This window comes from Glossina fuscipes, unplaced genomic scaffold (genome assembly GCF_014805625.2).
Source record: "Glossina fuscipes isolate IAEA_lab_2018 unplaced genomic scaffold, Yale_Gfus_2 0, whole genome shotgun sequence".
NCBI classification, from domain to species: Eukaryota; Metazoa; Arthropoda; class Insecta; order Diptera; family Glossinidae; genus Glossina; species Glossina fuscipes.
Window position 1 is genome coordinate 22,279,308 of NW_023998414.1, and position 22,208 is coordinate 22,301,515.

General features: G+C 32.6%; 3 protein-coding genes across 7 annotated transcripts in view; all 3 read right to left on the reverse strand.

The window, feature by feature from the left end:
* The window catches only part of LOC119644656 (ATP-binding cassette sub-family A member 13), a 46,464-nt gene extending 35,469 nt beyond the window's left edge, over window positions 1-10,995 (reverse strand). Inside the window, exons 1-2 of one of the 5 annotated variants that reach the window (XM_038044315.1) lie at window positions 10,838-10,995; window positions 10,182-10,596 (exon numbers count right to left, since the gene is read on the reverse strand). The gene's annotated coding sequence lies outside the window, so the exon portion shown is untranslated. Of the gene's footprint in view, window positions 1-9,933; window positions 10,031-10,181; window positions 10,737-10,837 lie in introns of those variants that run through there. The other 4 variants (XM_038044316.1, XM_038044317.1, XM_038044318.1 and 1 more) reach the window with 4 other exon arrangements.
* Window positions 10,996-18,805: 7,810 nt separating this feature from the next.
* Window positions 18,806-19,732, reverse strand: LOC119632336. Its single transcript, XM_038025225.1, has 2 exons — window positions 19,152-19,732; window positions 18,806-18,967 (listed from the first exon to the last, which is right to left on the reverse strand). Exons 1-2 carry the CDS (start codon window positions 19,479-19,481, stop codon window positions 18,806-18,808), a joined length of 492 nt encoding a protein of 163 aa, XP_037881153.1. The 5' UTR covers window positions 19,482-19,732.
* Window positions 19,733-19,757: 25 nt separating this feature from the next.
* LOC119634951 (NEDD8 ultimate buster 1-like) lies at window positions 19,758-21,931 on the reverse strand. The gene is made up of 6 exons (XM_038029400.1): window positions 21,812-21,931; window positions 21,632-21,755; window positions 21,226-21,572; window positions 20,925-21,167; window positions 20,315-20,860; window positions 19,758-20,247 (listed from the first exon to the last, which is right to left on the reverse strand). Exons 1-6 carry the CDS (start codon window positions 21,929-21,931, stop codon window positions 19,810-19,812), a joined length of 1,818 nt encoding a protein of 605 aa, XP_037885328.1. The 3' UTR covers window positions 19,758-19,809.
* Between the last annotated feature and the right edge of the window lie 277 nt (window positions 21,932-22,208).

Sequence of the window (22,208 nt, forward strand, 5' to 3'; positions counted from 1 at the left end):
AACTTTTGTGTTCTATAGTAAAAATAAATAGTGTATTAGATAATATGGTGCAGGGTATTGAATGGGCGGCCCTGCTCGACTACAATGTTCTTATTTGCTTTGTGTTTGTTTTTGTTGACTTACCTCATTTTAATTTTCAAATTAAACGCTCTAGCCAAACTCACAGTAATGGTATACACAAGCAGAAAAAAAAATCACCTTTCGTGCTAAGAACCTATCATAAGGTTTCGCATAAGCTCCTCTAAAGCTGTTTTGTTTCTTTTTTTTTTTCTTTTCTTCTTTTATCAAAATTTAAATACAATAAAAAATAATAAATAATCATTTTATTGTGTATTTAGATAATTAAATTCATTTGAATAATATTTAATCGTGTTAAAGCAAATTTATCATAGCATAATTTCAAGTATATTTTTAATAATGAATGGATGTCTTAATCCAATAGGACCATATTACTCTCGAAATAATCGAAGCGGTTATCTAAATGACACTTGCTATCAATCTATGTAAAGTGTTTATGAATTAAGATCCATGAACTTCATTCATGTTTATCTCCAAATTTTTCTCCAATTTTTTTTTTGTGTTCTTATTTTGATTTCTTTACGTGGCCTGGGAATCAAATCGCAATATGTTCCTTTTTTTATATATTATTTCTATTATAATTTGTATTATAATTTGTAGAATAATTTTCTTCACATATATACGTAATATTCACGCATTTGTAATATATGTTTATTGGTCCAAGAGAAGGCCCTTTTTTTATATTACAGTAAATAAAAGTAAATAAATAAATAAACAAGGAAAAAAATTATATCCGGTCATGACCGAATCTTTCAAACCCTCCACCAGAGAAATGAACTAAATTTTCATACTGCATGACATTAGGTGGACGTGGCTGATTTTTTCTACTTTCACAATAAAAATGGAAATTTATAAGGTGTATTTGTTGTGGGACTTTATGAGCAATAAGCAGAAAACATGGAAACCAAAGGTTTTGTTGCATGAGCATGTGGGAGCAGTAAGGCGTGTTCTTTGGCCGGTGTAGGTCATTTTCACCGTCTTTTGCAAACTTTTTAGACAATCTCTGGGAGATATTTTACTGCAGATGGACAGATGGACAATTAATGCTTATTGATCATTGATACACAATAATACTGGATAGGCTTGGTCAATTTTTCCCATCTTTGTACGGATACTACAGCATTGTCCACAGAATACGTTCAAATTTTTATAGGTTTGTCTGCTATAGTTTATGAGTAAGGAAAAGAAAAACAATTTTTTATTCCTTGCCAAAACACAAGGGTATTCTTAGTTTACGTGGTACTGGAAGCGTGCAATTCGACCGATTTTGGCAATTTTTACGGCTAGCAGTATGTCCACAAGAGACATTACACAGACAGACAGACGGACATGCCTAAATCGTTTCAGAATTTGCTTCTGATCAAGAATATACGTACTTTGTGGGGTCTCTGAAACAAAATAAATATATCCCTCATCTTTCACTATAATCGGTATAATAAATAAATGATTAAGTGAAGCGTTTAAAATGAAATTAAATCGGAATTTAAATTAAGGCAAAATGAGTTTCATTGTTAATAACTTTCGAAAAGAATCTTCACTAATTTAAAATTTGTGATTGAGATTCACAAGTCAAGCTCGATGTTATTGCAGTCGTGAGAAATGTCAACGAGCAAAAGGGGACGAAACATAGCAACAGATATCTGAATTGTTTGTATGTGCGATTATACAGAAGCCAGTAATGACGGTAAGATATAATAGGTTTAAAAGCCTCTCTCCCCTCGTAAACAATACAATGGCATTAAAATAGGAGTTGAAGTAAGTTTAAGCTTTATTTTTACCAGACTGTTTTCACGAAATTCTATCCTATACAATTACCAATCGTGTTATTGAGTAAAAAATCATAAGCTTTGCTTAACTTACGTACAACAGCAGCTTCTATGAAATGTTTTTTTTTTTTTGTTCATATTTCGTAAAGAAAACCTTTCAATTATATGTAAATTAATAATCTTTTGTTTAGGTTTTGCTTCAAAAAAAAAAAAAAAAATGAATAAAGAAAAGAAACACGATTTCAATCAAAATTTACTTCTCATCATTCAAATTTAATGAAATTCGCATAAAATTTTGCAAAGAAAACACAAACTTTAACATTTTATTATTTATATGATTCTCTCTTCATAATTCTCATCTTTTTTTCTTCTCTCTCTCTCTCTCTCTCTCTATCTATCTATCTATCTATCTTTCCATCTCTTCCTTTCTCTCTGCCTATGTGTATTTCGCGACTTCTTTTGCAATATTCAACAACGCTAGTAATAACAACATAGTAACATTAATAAATGTTACTATAAATCGCATATAATGATTAAGCCACCATGTTCAAGTAAGTAACTAAGTAATCAATGAAGAAAACACAAAAAAAAAAAAAAAATAAAAAAAAAAAAAAAAAAAAAAATAATAATAAAACAAAGAAACAGAAGACACGAATACGATAATGAGATATAATAGACAAGAAAAAAATATAATTCTTTCAGATTTTGAAGAAAAATTACAATCAAAGACAACCTTAGTAGATAGGATTTTGAAATCATACTCTGGGATAAGTGAAACTCGAGCAACTTGTGTTAGAGATGAGGGATGCCATAAACGCAAGCTTCCTTTCATCAATACGTCCTCTAAGGGCTGAATAACTTTTTTGGAGAACTGAGTTCACCTTATGCTTGAATACACACATCATGGCAAATTTCAATACATAGCGAAAAGAAAAAAAACACTTATTGTCTCTCGCACTACAGTGCACACACAACTATACTATACTATACAACTTGAAATACAAAAACGTAACTCATAAGCTTTAGTCGTTTCCTAAACAATTTCATAACACCACACATCGTTTTAAATTCAACGTAAGGAAATGGTAAAATAGATCAACAAAAAGAAAAAAAAATAAAAATAAAAAACAGAAAAAAAAGATTGTTGAGGGCATAATAAAACAAAGTAGTAAAATGTCACGTTTATATTGCTTTCGATTACAATATCAACATTATGGTAATCAGTAGAAATTTTGGATAGCAATCAAGGCGAACCAACAAACAATTTTAATTGAATTCGTTTCTTCTTTATTCCATAACAAGTGGAAATATATTGTACTCGCTTCGGAGCGAATTCTTGATTCATACGTCATCATCTTAAACTAAACTACATATATATATACATATACAGAATTGCACAGTTGGTTGGTTAATCAACGTAATTTTCAAATTCCAGTCTCACAAACGAACTTGAATCAAATGATGAATCTACGTCGGTTATACATAGATCGCGAGTTGGTTTTTTTTTTTTTTTTTTACCAATTGTTCTGACTTTCTGCCTTTAATTTTTAAATATCTTTTCGTAAATAGTTTTACATTTTATAAATTATGAATACGAACTTAACTTATGGGCCATCGTGGACTTATCTCGGGTAGTTTTGAATTTAAGTTGCGCAGTATACGCTACGTTTTTGTTAAAATCTTGCAAGCAAACCGTTAAAGCAATAGATCCTCTGCAGACAGACAAGTAAACATTAGAAGATCGAATTGTTATCTGACTGAGAATATATTTTGCAAACAATAGATTAAATCTAAGAAACACTTCGGTGATGGGATTAACTTTTATTGACACATTGGAAATTTGCAATAAATAGTGAATATCCTATCATATAAAAGAGATCGCTTACGGTTGAATACTATATATATGCGTTCGATGTTGATGATTTGAGGTATAAAGAGTAGTTCGCACGGACAGCTGTGCCTCATGTCAAATGTCAAATTATATTCGCTTGTAGCCGAATCTTTTTAATACCTATCTTCTCTCGGAAAGAAAAATTTAAGAAAACACGATGTCCTATGCTGTTGAACGGGCATGGTCGATTTGTATTTGCATGTATTCGCATCTACTAAAGGATCACCCATAGAGTAGATGTGGAATTCTATACATATTTTGGGAAATGTGTGTTGAGCAAAAAAAAACCCCAATTGTCTCGCTTTCTAAGAAAGGAAAGTGTTGCACTGTAGGCGTGTTCTTTAACTGATTTCATCAATTTCCAGCAGCCACACACACAGAGTAAGCCACAGAAATTGTTTCTGCTTTGATTTAATGATTAGCATAACTCATTCAATAATAAGCCGCACTGGTGTATACAAATTTTGCAGCTGAGGTATGCTTTCGTCCACCTCTTCACGAAATCAAAAACAGATATGTCTTTGTTAAAAACAACTTAAACGTTCGAATTAAATTTCAATTTACTGCCGATAATGAATCGAAGATTATTGAAAGACAAAACAGAATTTTGGATATGTCCGTTGATAATAAATTAAAGGAGGTAGACTTTCTTTTCACATTGAAACCCATTCAAAGCTTGATAGCAGATATATTTCGAAAAACATCACGTTGAAACGGAACAGAGGTTTCATAATAAATTGTTGTACAAATTCGATGGTCTTCCAAGTTTACTAGAGCTCCGTGTAATTTTCAACAAATTATTTCAAGACTTCAATAGATTTGATAAATATAGTAGAGGGAATAAAGGTACAATCATCGTGTACGGTATGCAAGAAAATTTCAAGTGATTTGCGAGAACTTGCGAGAATCAAGTCGCAACATCAAGGCGCAGCACAAGTGAAAATGTAAGATCGTTGAAAACAATACATTCACGGTTAAGGTCATGCATGTCTTCGCAATACATGTATAAAAAAAATTTAATAAAAGCGTTGTGGCTTATTTTAGGTATGCAAAGTCAACGCAAGTGTAGAACCATTTTTGGAGAATTTTGATTTAACCTCCCAGAAGGCAGAAAGGCTATCAAAGGAAGCACTAGGGACGAATACACGCAATACACTTGAGGACAAATCTGTTAAGACTATCTTACAAGCTAGTACACTTAGATTGAAACAAACAAAGCTTGATCCGTTTAATCTATGCGACAAGTTTTTCATTGTCGTTGTACCATTACTTCGACTTACTTTCTCTTCTCATTTCTGAATCGAATATCTTGTGTGCCAAAAGTGACACATCAAATGTTAAGATAAAGTTCATCCTTTGGAAGAATCAATGGACTAGAACAAGAACTGTAAAAATACGTAATATGAATAAAAGCCTGACCTTTAGACTAAAAATAAGGTAAAGGAATGACTAGCATCGTCCGCAAAATTGCCGGAAGCCGAAGGTAGATTAAATGATAACAAAGAAAGTACAAAGAAAAAATGCTTAGACTGATGGAAAAAGTATATTGCAGGTGGACTAAAACATATGGTGAAATCATAAGTAAATTCCGATGCAGATAGGTAGAATCTATTGTTCGTATTCACCCTCTATAAGTAACCGAAACAGAAGAGTTTTTATTTTCACTATATAAATGAGGATTCAGTTGGCCTTCTGTCAACTGCTTTATGTGGTGTGTGTTGCATTCAACTGTTTTTCTCAACCTCTGATATGGAGACTTAAAAACTTCGACATGTAATGCTTTGGGAATTTCAACAATGCAATAACGCTGAGGCAACAGCTGAAAAAAAATGCAGTCTATAGGGTGAAGGACTGATAGCTGATCGAGCAGTTAGAAATTGGTTTGTGAAATTCCGTTCTGGACGGGACATCCTTCCGACTGTAACAACAAGTTTTTAAAGGCAATATTGGAGCAAAATCCACGCCAATCAACGAAAGGAGTATAGTTACCCCTCAGTCTCAGTGAACGAGGCAAAGAAGATCGCATGAACAGACTACCACTTTTTCTCGTCCTTACAAAACTTTTTGAATGCAAAAACTTTCAATTCTGAAGACCAAGTCAGTCAGGCTGTCGAAAATTTCTTCCAGTCCAAACCAACCACATTTTACAAGGAAGGAATTGATAATCTGCCAGGACGAAGAGAGAAAGCCATCCAGATAATAAATTAATATAATTTTGTTATTCCCTGAAAGCAATTTAAATGTCTGATAAAAAAAACGGTGGTTACTTATGACTCGACCTAATATCTGCAGCAGAGGCTATATATGGCCCAAGGTTCTTTACAAAAATTTCGAAACTGGCCAAAAAAAAAAAGCTTTCTTCAACTTATTGATGTAATTTTTACCTTTTTCGATAACGAGGTGACCCGGATAGAAGCGCGTGTGTCTAGTAAACAAATGTGTCACTTTCTTGCAAGGACGCATTCATAAACGCATTCAAGTTACAAAAAATAATATTTCATATTTTTACAATTTTTTCCTTGTTTTTTGTTTTTTCTTAATTTTCCATTTTTAACACTAAGCAGTGTTCCATGGCATTGCAAAAAATCGCTTCACACTATCAACTTAATGCGTTTGTTTTGAACATTTGTAGTTTCAATTTGGCATTCAGTTAAAAATAAAATCTTAAATTAAAATGATTGAATCGAATTGATTACAATCCGTAAACATCTGTCATCTAAATAATTTTATTTAGAGAGATAAGACGCTTACCATTCGAAGAACGAACTCTTCTATCGCGATTAATGAATGAAAGTGCATTTGAATGCTTTTTGTTTTCATTTTACCAACCTTTCGTAGGCTGTATAAAAGTCAAAAACTGTCAAAAACGAAAAACTCCGTAGAGTATTTAAATATAGAGATCGTTTCAGTTATGTTCATCCATCCGTCGATCTGTTTATTTACTCTACTATGGTACTATAACCGTAAAACTGTACTCACAGAGCTAGGACGATTCTTAGATTCTTCGTTCCTAACGGCCTCAAATTTAGATCAGCATCGTTAAAAAAACTAAACAGATTCGACGGTACACAGATTTGCATTTTTCCCGTTATCTCTACAATACTGTTTTCGTTGGCCGCGAGTTGAATGCATATCTGATACAAATATTTTTATACGCATCATCGAAACATGAGGAGTATATTCGTTATGTCAAAACGCCCGGAAGGAAGCTTCAGAGACCCCACAAAATATATACATATATATATAATCTTGATCAGCATCAAATTCTTGAATCGTAAAAATGAAGTCATCGATTCTCAATTTGGAAACAACATTGGAAGTTCTTGCACGTAGCTTGGCATTGAAAATTATCCAAATCGGAATGAGGACACGCCTACAGTACTGCGTAAAGTGAGAACACCTTTGCTTTCCAAAAGGAATAAAAAATTGGTTTTTTGTCATTTCTCATAAACTACAGCAGAAAAATCTACAAGAATTTCAACTTATACTAAATGGACCATGCTGTTGGGCTTGTACAAATAGGAGGGAATTGACAACCACTCCCTAGTCTGATAGCGTATCGAAATTAAATGTTTTCCACAATACTTTTATAAGGCGCAAAAGCAAGCTTGAAAACCTCCACAAAATGTATAGAGTCTTGGCCACTTTCAAATTCGGAATGCATCTATGCATGTCCATCTGTCCATTTGCTCAACCGTGCCCACCCAATTCGAAAATTTAGTTCTTTTGGCCTTTTATTAAGATCACGGTGATAGATATAAAGTATACGGTCATAACCGAATACAATTTTCGTGCTTGTTACATTTGAGAAGAGTACATCAGCGTACAATTTGCAGTTCTCGTTATGGAGTTATCGTACTTTACGAAGCATACAATACAAAACGATGCAAGCAGTTTTTAGATTAGGGTTAAGTTTCTCATCCATTGCAATAGAACGGAATAGTTGTTCTATGCAAAGAAGAAGAAGAAAATTAAGTAAACAAATAAACAAAGTATAAAATTAGAGAAAAATAAAATCTCCAAAACAAACTTATAATAATCTAAAGCTTAAATTTAACATTAAAAAAAAAATGAAAAACTGGAAATAAATAATTTAATTGCACCCATCAAAAACAATAGTTCCCATCATAATTCTAGAAAAGTTGCTAAGCGGTTTCTGGTTACTTTTACATTTCCACTCATTGCCGTTCGTAGTGTTTTCTGCGTCAAGTCCACATTCATCTATCCCTTTTCATATATTATGGCATTAAAAATAATGGCGAACCACTTTGGTATGTTCGAGATTAAATAGCCTTTTTGCCTCCATTAAGTTTTTTTCAATAGGTATTTTCGACAAAACTTCCACGCTATCATTAAAAGTTGCCCGATAAAGAGAAACCTCAACCAAACCTAGGTCTATGAAAAGTTTTTTTTAGACAGAGAATTAGGCTTAAAGTTATACATAGTTATATATGGCAGGCTTATGTTTATTTTACAAAACTATCTTCAAAGTGATAGGTTATGTCCGTAGTAGTAAGACGGAGTTTTTTAAAACGGAACATCGAAAGTACCTGATAAGAGATATTTTCTTTTTTTTTTACTTCAAAAAAGGTAAAAGAGCTGCAGCACCTACGTGCTATTTGTGGAACGAATGGTGTAGCCGCGCTCTCGTAGCCCAAATATGATGGACACAAAATTTCATTCATCTAAAACAGCTGTTAGGGATCGCTTGGAAAGACTGGGATGTGTAAAAAACGGTTTAAGAGGAATTCATTTAACACAAGTCGAAACGATGCATTTCTGAAGAAGAGAATTGTAACTGATGATGAAAAATGACGACTGTTTTGCAAAAATGAGCAACACAAGAAGATCAAGGTCAGAACACAGTGAGCCATCTCAAACCAAAGCAAAACCGAATACACGTGGAAAGAGAAGGGAGGCTATCAGTACAATGGGATTGTGAAGCAATTGTGTATTGTGAGTTTCTGACGCGTGACAAAGCAATTAATTCTGATGTATATTATGAACAATTAATGAAATTAATTGAAGTCTTGCAGCAGAAACGTCCAAAATTGGGCAAGCGAAAAAATATTGTTTTTCACCACGCCAATGCAAGACATCATACTTGTTCCCTCGCCCTGGCTGAGATGTATTCTCACATCCGCCGCATATAGTCGTGACATTGCACCATCAGCTCACCATATCTTTCGTTCGTTCTCTGCTAAATTCTTTTAATTCAGATCGGTAGTGTAAACTTACATATAGAAAAAAATTTTTTTCTGTCGGCAAAGATTAGAAATTTTTGTAAGGAGGAGATATTGAAATTGCTTGAAAAATGTGACAACTTATTATTGTACAAAATGGCAAATGTATAACTTGATAAAGTTTATTCCTTATATTTATATGTATAAAGAAAAAAGGAAACAAAAAACATATATATATATATATTTTACAGTGAAAAACCGCAAGAAGTTTCTCGACGGTAACGGCTTGTTGCTTGAACTTGAAATCAGTAAAATCAATCGAAAATTCACCTCAACTTAAACTGAGTATTTTAACCCACCTATGAAATAATATGTGGATACACATTTTTTCGCAATTTTTTTTTTTTAAGATTAAAGTATAATTTTATCTCGAGTCGAGAAAAGTCTTGAATTATTATTTTTTGTTTTTTTTTAGAAATCTATTTTATGACTTTCAACCCATAAATGTAATTTCTAATAATAAGAGAAACCTTATTTTCTTGCACTGTATGCAGACTTCATTCGGTCACTGTAGATTAATTCAAATTCACCTTTAATCCTATTCATGTGACAATATTTCTATTAGATGTTATTAGCTACATATAGCACCGAGTTGTGCTAAAATTTTCTTCCCAATTGCGATCGATGAAGAGGCTTAGTAAAGATTTCGTAGAGAGCCGTATATTTTTAATCGATTTTAGACTTTTTCCATTGATCCTATTTGCAGCCATTTAGATTAGATCACTCGACACAACAATGTTAAGCTAAATTTAGTGAGCCTTTCTAGAACACTGTGAAGGCGAATTTCTTGGCAATTTATCAGTAAACGGTGGATAATCTTAGTGACATCGTGAACATTTCTCACTTTTATTAAAAGTTTTGTTTTCTTCTGTTAGATAATGAAAAAAATTCGACCTGAGAGCTATACCACATGTGTTCTATACGACTGGCATTTAGTAAACATTAAAATCCATACCTATCATAAAGACAATGCAATAAAATTGTGTAGGTCTTCCTGCCGGACATTCTGTGGAACAGAACGTAAAATATACCAACATCAGCGATACCATCAGCTTTGGTTAAAAGCGAAGAAAAAAAGCAAAATAAAAAATATTGAGTGTAATTTACCAGAATATACCTATATATATATATATATATATATATATATATATAAATATATGTACATATGTATATTAACCATTCTATTTATAGTTTTTTACTTACTTTCCGATAAGAAGTTTTTTTTTTTTTTGATTCTTAAAAACTAGGATGAGTTCATTCATAGACACATAAATTTGTTACTTTATATTCATGAATCTTAACTCGATTGGAACGTTCTTTATATTTTCAGTTTGGCTATGTCGAAAAAAGATTTTTTTTTCTAATTAGTTTTTTCTTTTATTTTTCTTTTTTTTTTGTGGTTTTTCTCAGAAGATAACGCAGAAGTAACTGAAATTTTTGTTAAGCGTAAAAAGTAAAAATAAAAGGCGACATAAAAATAAATTGCATAAAAATAATGATCGCTTAACAACCGGATTTTTTTTTACTCTCTGTTTCTTTTTTTTTTTTTTACATTCAAACACATCAACACATATACCATTAGCAGATATGTTGCAAAATAACGACTTTACAGAAAATACTTATAAAAAAAAAATAATAATAATAATAATAATAATGATGAAAAATTCTAAAATCAATTAAGAGCTTTAACTTGGATTTAACTTTTCAGTTATAAGAAAAAAAAAAAATAATAATTTTAATTTATTTTATTTATTTATTTATTTTTTTTGTTTCTTTTTTTTTTTTTTTGTTTTTGTTTTAATGCTTTGTTATTATTATTTGAATTTAATTAATTTTAATTTGAAATAATTGTCACATACACACACTCTACGCATACAGAAGCATACTTGATAAGCAAGCACCTCTTCTCACGTTAACAGTTAATATTATTTGACTATTTGCCGTTTTAAACAACTGTTACCAACGATCGCCGCTAATCAACTGAGCTTTGGTAAAGAGTTGGAAAAAAGTTATTTGTTTTATTTACACTTTATGCAAAGACAGAACTCAGTGCAAAGCCGAGTTTGTTCGCGTGCGTCGATGCGTCGGTAAAAACAAACTCATCGCCTCCTCCTATCAATTGTACATATTGCACATATTTATTATATGTATTTAACTAACTAATCAAGCCTAATGAAATGTTAAGGTACGACGCTATTACAACAATATAAATCGTATATATTTGCTTAGCAAGATGTTGCTGAAATTTTTTGAAATAAAAAAAAATTTTATTATATAAAAATTAATGCTTAAGTTGTTAAGCTTCATAAGATCATATCATATTTTTATATCTTATATAGTAATATGCATCGTCGATCCTATCGTGTCTATATAGACTTTCTCGACCGTGAAGCGATCAATAACAAACGTGATTTGACGTGATCCGCAAAAAACAGTTAATTGCTATGCAAGTTTATATCAAAGTTGATCTGAAATGTTTTCTTATTCGAAATCTCGAAAATCGGTTAAAGCTTGTAAAATTCAATCTATCTCACAAACACTAAAACTGACTGAATGACTTTCACATGTCATTTATATTATTTCAGAATATATCAGAATTTCAATCTTCTTCGTCTTCGCCTTATCTTGTTTCATTTACATGTACTTGCCAATCCGAAACGGATTTTCGCTTAAACACTTTTATTAAATATCGTAAAGATAATAAAAATGAATTAATTGATTATTGCTTGCAACCTGTTTCATTAGAATCGACAAGGGATGAGAAAAGATTTGGAGATCTTCATTATTAGCACAAATTACCTTTTATAGCACAGCTAACATGTTGCCACTAAAAGCAGATCACGCATAAGACAATTAAGAATTTTGAAATTTTGAATTTTCCTTATTGATGTTAGTGGGTGCGAATGAATCGAAAGAAGAGAGAAATATTTTTGAATAAAAATTGATTTTTGAATGAGTTGAGGAAGGGGCAGTTTATCCCGGGTATATATGTCACACGGATAACCCTTGAATAAAAAACAAACAAAATCTTTGCTCTATTTTCCTTTTCCAACTTTGTACTGCTTCCTCGTGCCCCATTGATCCGTAGTCACGCGAGAACTAGTAAAACGCTTATGTAATAAATTCAAAAGAATTGACTTTCACGCAATAGTAATATGATCATTAAAGAAAAAAAAAAAAAACAACAGAAATTCGTACTCATATCACACAACTGTTTCAGCGACATAACATTTTAGAAATATATCGAAAATGGATAAAGTTCTACGCTTCCAAGATATTAAGTAATGAAGTATGTAAGAGAAATGAAGTATATTGAGAAGATGTCTGCGGTATTCATTAAATTTCCGTCTAACTACCGTACTTTTTCGGACTATTAGACGCACCTTTTTACATAGAGGGCACAAAGATCACATAAAAATGTTTTCTCACGTATCTCATCTCTAAATATGAGATACGTGAGATACGACAACGACAAGTTCAGATGAAAGTAATAGGCACGCGTGACATTAACGAGACGAGCGATAGTACCGAGAGTGAAGATGAACTGAATATTGCTAGTACGAGTTATGTTAACAATAAATAAAAATTTTGACCCATTAAAATATATATATTTTTTTTAAAAGTCATCTTATAAATCTGAAGTGACTTTTCGATAAAATAGAAATTTACTTTACCGCAATGATCCTGGATTATGACAACGAAGATTGCAGGCGAAATGTCGAAAAGGTGTTGCGGAAAAATTTTGCTTATCTTGAAATCTATGAAATAATAAAATTAAATTGTAACTCTAATCTATCTATATTTTTAAACGATATGCAAAAAAAAAATTACTTTCATAAAAATTCCATTCTAAACACATGCTCAGATCCAAAGTTCAGAATATATGAATTCCTTTCCAAAAAAATAAAAATAATAATATTTATTAGCGCAAGAGATAATATTATTTAACGGATATACATAAATAAATATATATATATATATATATATATAGCCATTTTAAAAACGATTACTTCTCATATCTCTCTTATATATAAAGATTTCTTTTATCCTCCCCTCCTCTAAGAATTACATCTGAGAAGAGCTCGGGCAGTAAACATTTCTGTTTAACAATTTTCATATAAGCTTAGAGAACCCATACAACTTTTCAAAAGCAAACAATATTCTCTAAGTTCACTGTCCCGGCGGACCTTGAATTATCGCCATTAAATATGAAAAATTATTTGAAATCAACACAGATATGCTTTGCATACTTGATAATTTGCTTAACATTTCAAATTATGTAAGAATAGTTAAATTCTCTACTGATTTTCGTGCAAGAAACATAACCTAATTTATCTATCTCTCATATCTATACCGATTTGGTAAAATTTTCATCAAAATTCTCGCAAATATTTTTTTAGATTTTTTTTTTTATAACAAATATTTTAAATGTTTTTGATTTCATGTTTCATGAGTGGAGTACATTTGTAAACCTATTAAGCCACTACTACTACTGATGTAGATTTATATTGCTATAACAGATTTGGTCTCACAAGTTCATTAATAGTTAAAGATATTCAGTTTTCACTTTTCAAGGTGATCGAGTACCATTATTACGCGTTATTCTCGTTAACAAGTCATACTGTTCTCATTGGCAGTTTACATGCCATTAAGTTGCAGCCATCAGTGAAATATGCTAAGGCAACACTTATCATTGTATTGCCTAAGTAAGGGACTCATTAGTTATAAGAGCTTTTGACGATATTTTTGTCACTTCGTCACGATAATCGCAAGCAGGAAAATGAAAGAAGCTATGTTTACGTGATATCGAACTCTCTTTCTCTCTTTCTCTCTCTGCATATGTCTTTCACTCTCTTGCTCTCTCTCTCTCTCTCTCTCTTTCTCTCTCTTATGGGCAAAGTAACATCGCACTGCCAACCAGTGCCCCTACACCGAGATCAAACCATCCTGGTGCCGCTTTCGCATTATCTTGAGATGGGTTCTTGATCTTCTTTCTATCATCGTACCTGCTCTATCCTCGACTCGAAATCATAGATTCGGATGTCGCCTCCATATAGCTTTATATCGAAGCGTGTCTTGTAAAAATCCGGGACGTTCCTTTCATCTCTCGGTCTTCATTAACATGACCGCTAGCAGGTTATCTGGTGTACTTTTTGAATTCCTGAGATCGGAGAAACCTCTTTCGCAAATATGTCCAAGCCGAAGAGAAGAAAACAGTGTACTACGCATTGTCGCTTGTGGTTTAACACAGGTTTCATGCGTTGCCTGCTCGCAAGTTGAAACGGCACAAACAAACTGAAAAAATTTCTCTTCCTTTGATTATATCAAGACATCATCTAACGGATGGAATAGTACCATACTATGTATCGGTCATTTTTGCGATTATTTTTTAAAGCATCAGTTTAAAGTTAAATTTTTTTATTACAAATCGTTTTCAGCAATCGATCTATGCAGGCGACCAATTGGACTTATTTTGAGGAGATTCACTTCAAAGACCTCAAAGACGGCTTTACGCTGTTGACGATGACGCGATGCTTGTTGACTACGTGACATACTTGGAAAGCCACGGTCACTATAAACTTGTTGCGGACATATTTTGTGCAAAAATTTATGATTGGATGTGTGAACACAAAAAGAACAGTCCAAGAACCGTTGAATAAGATGCAATTTTAGTGCAGACGCTCCAATTGAGTAGAAAAAGTTTTTAGCTATCAAACTCGGGCATGCAACCTCCTTGAACCGTGAAGCATTATTACATTCCCAAATATCGAACAACTGACGACGACAGAAGTTAGATTGTGTGAGTACGTTTGTGTCGCATCACTAAGAAATCTAAACTGTCTAAGCAATCGCCACACAAAAGCAATTATTGAAAGCAAAATTCGGTTTTTGAAACGAAATTAACTTTAAAGTCTAACAGAGATCGACTTAATCTCTTCATAACGTATTGTGATCACTACTAAAAAATAGTGATATGTTATGGTGTCATTCGCACCGTCCGTCTATGGCAAACCAAGTATTCTATAAACGATTGGCCGATAGTTGCCCGATTAACGCGTTTTTTAGATCTCAGTTGGAAATAGTGAAAAATTGTTACGATCGTTCAAATTATACACCTGTACTTGAAATGATTAGTTACGAACTGTTTCATCTCATCTGGATCGTTAATGCCAAACTAACTTTGCCCCCTTGTAACATATGTGCATTTGTTAATTGATAGTTGCATAAATAACATGCAGGAAAGTTATCTCGCATACCCGCCACTATGTTTTTTGCATTCTACTCTCTAAGCTCTTTTATTTGATACTTATCTCGCTGGTATTATTTAGAAAAAATTCAGTTTACACTCCATTGCATACTTCTGCTTTGACCAATTTGGCCCATTTTCAATACCAACCAGCCCGAAGAAACTTTCAATGCTTCTAATAAATTTGAAATCGATATTTTCGTTTTTGCGACCAGGAAAATGCCAACAGCACACACCACGCAGACATACGGACGGGCAGACATGGCTAAATCAACTCAGCATTTCACGCTGACCAAGAATATACGAACTTTCTAAGGTCTCTGAAGCTTCCTCTTAGGTGTTACATATAGAATTAAAAAAAACAAAATATGAGCACACAGTAGTGGGTATAAAAGTTGTTTTTTGATTAAAAAAACACATATAACCCGACTTTTGATATAATAAAAAACTTTGTTACTCCGCTCTTCTTGCACTCAGTGCGTTAGTGTTGATGTAGATAGAAGTGTAGATAAACTAGAATGCAAGCAAATGTCTTTCCTCCCTTCTTGCCTTTTATTTACGTAACAAAATATGCACGGTCCATTTGAGTTGAAATGACTTTTCATCATCATCCATCAATCCACCGCCTTATGTACAAAAGTCATGTCGGAGCAAAAGTCTTTCCCCCCAATTTGAGAACGTTTTACTGGCAGATGAATTTTTGCACCCAGTTGAATGCGCAGATGCTTGCAGATTGTACATTCTTAAATGCAATATATTTCCAAATTTTCATTTATAGTCTTCTTCTTTTTTTTTTTTTTTTTTTTTGTCATGTTCAAGCATGCTCTGTGAACCTAAATTGTATCTCCAAACTTAGCTTAGTCGAGCAATATTCGATTCACAAGCGTTCCTGCATACACTTAGTTATCGCCATATTTTAACCGCCTTATAGCCTAGCAATTATTTAAAAAAATAGCTCATTTTCTTTTGCAATAAGGTTTTACTTTTTAACTCAGTTGGCGATAGATAGCACTATACGTTACTAACTATTACTCGGGAATCATTATTTTAAGATTAGAAGCATATCTGTTGGAAATCGAAAATGATCAATGTAAATTCAAAGTTGTCAGTTAAGAAACAGGAAATTATCGGTTGAAACTTATAAATCGCAAGATCGATGAGAATTGTTACTTGAAAACTTAAATTTGTTGCATGAAAATCAACAGTTAACAGAATATCGGAACACGTAAACACGTGAAAATGTATAAATGGTGGATAAGATCGCCTATTGTATACCCGATCTTCACCATAAAATTCCAAAAATTAATTCTCTTTATCATACAGACACTAAGCTTATAGCGCGGCAAGATGGGAGGTCACAAAAACTATATGATGAACTTAATTTTTTTTTTTTTTTTTTGTAATTTGCCAGAAAATATCAAAACTAGAAGATTTACTTATCACAAAAATCTTTTGGGGAGCAAAAATGAACCTAAGTGGGTGGGGCTAGACTACGTTTGTTTTTAGAGCAAAATCTATCTGGCAACAAAATTTCATCAAAATATCTGAATTATTTACGACTTGAAATTCGAAAATAAAAAAACCTGATCGGATAGTACACGAACAGGCATATTTCAGTCGATACCAGAATGTAATCAACGCATCAAACTCATTTTTGTATTATGGATGCATTATTATTATTATTATTATTATTATTATTATTAATTTCGCCGGAGAAATAAATTCTAAGACTAAAAACTCTTAAAAGCACCAGCATCTAAGGCTATCGGCTTTTATTAAAAACTCTACCGCACTTGAGATTCGAACCCACGTCCATTGACTTGCTAGTCGAGATTGCTCGCCTTCGGCTCCTCAGGCGGATTTTATTATGGATGTAAGAATGAAAAGTTGTTAGAAAATTCCGGAAGCCATATAGCTAGGGATAGCTATGTTTTTGCTTAACATCTTATTACCTTTCGCGTCTGGGAAATACTCGCTTCGCAACTCACGCACACAAGTCGTAGTCAATTAGCTTCGGCATTTATGCTTCAAAATGTAAAGCTATGCTCTCTCTCTCTCTCTCTCTTTCTCTCTCTCTTTCTCTCTCAAAAAAATTTAGTTGCATAGAACGCTTCTTAGTTCAAAAGCTTAAAAGGCAGACATGCATCGTAAATACTGATGCGAATTAAAGATGACGGGAAACGATGAAGGAACAAGAACAAGAATTGAGCGATTTAAATGAGCGTAAAGAAAGCCACGCATATCAAACGACGCTTTCCGGCATATGCAGGGAAATCCCCAAAGGAGAAATTCTTTCCATTATTTGTTTTCTTCAAGAGGAACAAGCTGAAACCTACGTACAAGCAAGTATCACGTAAAAGAGCTTAAACAGCAAAATGAGAAATTTATTCTTCGAAGTGATCCTTAGCGTTTAGATTCGCGATTAGATGCCGAGCAATGGTGTTCAGTATAAGCAACGCTTTCAGAATATGGAAAAGAGAAATACCACTACCGGCACTTAACTCACAACGTGTTACCAAACACTTCAAACACAGGCTTTAATCAAGTGTACGAGGTACACTTACAAACAAATGCTCTCCCCATTCCCCCTATTTCAAAGTTCTAATCAATATGAAACACAACATGATTTATCATAGCTACAATTTTTCGAGAGATACATCAGGAATTGAATCGCAAATATTTATATTCATTTTATATAACCACTTAAGTAACTGGAATTTTTTTTGATTTGCTTTGTACTATTTCTAAAAAGTTAATACATTCTAACTAGTAATCGTAAAAGAATAAAAAGTAGATTTTCTTGCTTTTGATTTCTTCGGTTTTAATTGTAGAACATATTTAAAAAAGCAACAAAAATATATATGTATACAAAATATATATTTTTACAAAAACAACAATCAAATGTGGAAAAACGTTGAGGCCTTTTGTCAACTATCAGGAATTTTTTTGTATTGAGTTTTTACGTAAAAATTTTATATAGATATATGATAGTATATGGTATGGTACAGCTTACATTTCCCTTCACACACACACACACACACACACACACACACACATTGCACGGTAGAATACTTGAAAATATCAGGCATTGATCGCAATCTCTACCCGCAATCAGCTTGTTGGCCATCTCTGCTATGAAGCCTTTCGCAATATTTTGCGTTGCATAATTGAAACGTTCTAAACCAGAAAAAAACACAAAAAAAAAAAAAATATATATATATATATAATATAAATAATTTTTGGGACTTGAATGAAATGCTTGCGAAACAAGTTTGCTTAAGAGCTTAGTGATATTTCAAACTTTCAAATAATTTAACAATTATGTTAAAATTGTGACTTTCGATTGAAATTTTAAAATCTTCCTATATAACAAAAAATTACTATTAATTATTATTGTATAAAATAGTTATAGTTTTCCTATATAACGATAAAACTGCTTATTAATAATGATATTAGATGAAAACATGCCCAATACATTAACCTTTGAAGTTAAGAAGGAAATACAATGAAATCTCAAATCATTTTATTATTCCGTAATTAAAATCGCATTTCATCGATATTCCGCTATGATATTGGATGATCAAAACGATAGGTTACAGGGATTGCAATGTAGTGAGATTCCCAAGTATCCCAGTAAGAATTTTAATGAGAAAAGCATCGATAAAAGTATTTCGTTGTTTGGCTCTAGGCTTGGTAAATGCTTGATTTCTTTATTTACATGAAATCTTATATGTTTATAATTCTGAAATATAAAAAAGAAAAACAGTGAAAATAACAAATAACCATTGGAAAGATACCAAAGTTCATTGCCTATGCAACTGGAATGGAATGGAAGGAAAAATGTAAATCAGAGCAAATTTCTTATAATGACCTAGACAATGCAATTTGCAAAGTTATGCTGACAAATAGGTTTAAAAATAATTTACCCTAAAAGAAAATCCAAAATATAATGCAAAATTCGCGTTCAAAAGATTCAAGTTGGGATTGCTTCGTTTAAGGAGAAGGGCAATGTCAGTAACCACAAAACCTTTTTCGAAAATTGTCTTATCAGCACAACCATCTTGCGCACTAGGAACGTTATTCATAGACAGCATACTCCAACATTCCCTGCAATAAGACCTCAGTCGCGGATCAATACAATATTTGTTATATAAGTTGCGTTTGAAAAGCCTATTTGATAAGCTGGTATAAAAACAATATAATCGATACTTGCATTTAATATAAATTCTAACGAATTTAACAAGAGTAGTAATCATAAGAGCATATATATGTATATAACGTATTTGTATAAGTTAATATTTATTTATGAAATTAACGATAGTGTGCATAAGTTTCATTCAATGTTCATTGTTGTGCACGAAAAACGTAAGATTTGAGAAGAAACAGTAAATTAAAGCATTCATTCAAGCTTGACCAGTTTCTACGTCGCTATTAAACAGATTTATTTGTTATAAGGTGTTATTTAAAATGTACCGTTATTTCAAAATAAATTTCCTAATTCATTTGATTATCGCAAAAATAATGTTAAAAATCATTTAGAAATGTACAAAAGCATAAAAATTAACAAAAAAAAAAAAAATTCATTCATTTTAATAAATGCTTATATTCCGCCAATATTTGCTCTTCTTGTATCAATGGCAAATCCAAATAATCAAAGTCATTGGCAATGAAATCCTGTTTGAAGCGGTTATAAGCATTTAGGGATTCAATCTCTTTCGCGGCTTTTTCAACAATTTGTTGCGCTAAACTATTCAGCCCAGTAGACGTTGAGGGAGCGCCTTGGTCCGTCGCAACTGCTGTCATTCGTTCGATAAACATACTGAGATCCTTCTCATCGGTATACATTTTAACTAAAAAATCGATTGCACTTTCAAGATTATTTCGTGTCGCTTCCAAAGCAATGCGTACACGAGACTCACTAAAGCCTAATTGCTGTAATTGTTCCATTAGGTCAATGTTAATTGTACCTTCTAAAGGTAATTTACGGCTTAATTCTTCAGTATGATTTTGTAATAAGTTCAACTGCAGAAGAATCACATAAAAAAAGATAGTTAATTTGCTGATCTATCATTTAAATTATTTTAAATACCGCTTTGTTTAAATCATTTCTACTATCTCGTAAAGCCTGCACCACTAATTTGCTGGAATAACCCATTTCCATTAGACTGCACACACTGCGCGGATTAACCCAATTCTTATCGTGTTTTCTTACGTCTAATTTCTGATTGAGTTTACGTTCTTTTTGCGAATGTTTTCGTGTCTCCCGCAATTTTTCATGCTGATCATGTATGAAATTAATGGCCTGTTCTATATCGCCACCGCGAGCACGCAAACCCAAACGTGCCTCATGAGGTTCATAACCCATTTCCACTAAAGTTTCTATCGATGTGTCGTCCACTTTAAGTGCAAGTAATTCATTCTCTGCAATGTCCAATTTTTCGAGCGCCTCATTGCGTCGATTTTGATGGAAAAGTACAACGCCTTGCAGTAAATGTAAGCGCATAATAAGAGCTTTTTCGGCACAACCATCACCTTTCAGGGTAATCAAGCGTTGCAAATTTTCACCGTAACTCCGACGAAAACTATTTTCACAAATTTCTAATCGTCTTTGAGCGTCAGGTAACTGGGTAACATTCTAAAATATTACGAACACCCTTATATAATCTTTCATATAAAGGTAAAAATATTTCGTTGCATACCTTAAGACATAAATAACACCAAACAATATCTAAATTAATTAGTGCATAATTATCAACTGCTTCCAAGAATTTCGAATTGCAAGCGGTAAATTTTTCATCAGCTTCTAAAAATAATATTAAAGCTTCGTCGTAACGTTCGTTTTTCATGGCTACGCGACCTTTCTCACAAATGCCCATGCCAATTAATATTGCCCGGTTTTCAGTTGGTGGCAAAAATACAGGATTACCGTCTTGATCTTCCATCTACGCTGAGGACAATTGAAAAATAAAGAATTGTCATGATTGGAATTTATCATTTTACCTCAAATAACTGCTTATTAGAGTCGACAATAGCTTCTACATCCTTTTTTATCTTTTGTATACGATCGTGCATGACATTTTCTTGCATATGTTCTTGTTTGTCCACTTCGCTTATGATAACCATCAACTGTTGATTGTTTTTAATATTCTGATCTATTAAAGTTTGCTCTGGATTAACAATTTTTCCAGCAGATATGCATTTGATTCTTGCCGCGTTTTCAATATTCAAAGCTTTAGCTACATTCTTTTGTAATTCACTACCCAAAAATGATAAGGGACACTTGACTTCCACGATACTTTGCGTGCCTTGCCAATTATTAATACGTCGTACCGTGAAGGTGGCAATACCTGTAACATATATAGAAAATAAATTGCAAATTGAAGCGAACTCTTAGCTTCCAATTCACCTGTAGCCAAAAACTCTTCCCGCGCTTTTAATTTTCTCAAAGCTCCCTCTTGTAGTTCTGAAAGAGCTAATTTACAATCTGATTTGGAAATTCCGAGATTATGGCTGAAGTCCTCTGCCAAATTCTGAAAAGCATTCAAAAATAAATATTTTTTTTTTTCGGAGCTACCAGTGTACCTACAACAATTTCTGTTTCGACTGATCCCGATGATTTCAAATAATAGGGTTCTAGCCATAATTTTATACCCAACTCTTGCAAACGGGCACGAACCCGTGTAATAACAACGTCTACTTTAGACATTTTAAGTGCACGGCCTTGTAAGTCAACAAGCCAAAACGAAATGAGTTGAATTTCACCATCTAATTTAATTTTGCATGATTTTGCAATATTACTAAAAAATTTCTTTGTCTATTTAACAAGCATTGTTTACATTTTTCAGGCATGTGTATCTCTTCTTCTTCTTTCACTAATTCAGCCAATCAGTGGCAAATGTTAACAGAAAAATGTTAGTATGATATAAAATTCTTTGCTGAACCTTAATAAAGTTAAAGGCTAGTTTTGAATATAGTTTTTTTTT

Bases quoted from the DNA above. Each gene is read 5' to 3' on its own strand.
- LOC119632336 (XM_038025225.1), bottom strand. From the start codon at position 19,481: ATGATTACTACTCTTGTTAAATTCGTTAGAATTTATATTAAATGCAAG. The intron at 18,968-19,151 runs GTAAATTATTTT...TTTATATTTCAG, and splicing joins ATTTTGGATTTTCTTTTAGG to AATTATAAACATATAAGATT.
- LOC119634951 (XM_038029400.1), bottom strand. From the start codon at position 21,931: ATGTCTAAAGTAGACGTTGTTATTACACGGGTTCGTGCCCGTTTGCAA. The intron at 21,756-21,811 runs GTAGGTACACTG...AATGCTTTTCAG, and splicing joins CAGTCGAAACAGAAATTGTT to AATTTGGCAGAGGACTTCAG. The intron at 20,861-20,924 runs GTATGCAACGAA...GTAATATTTTAG, and splicing joins GGTGTTATTTATGTCTTAAG to AATGTTACCCAGTTACCTGA.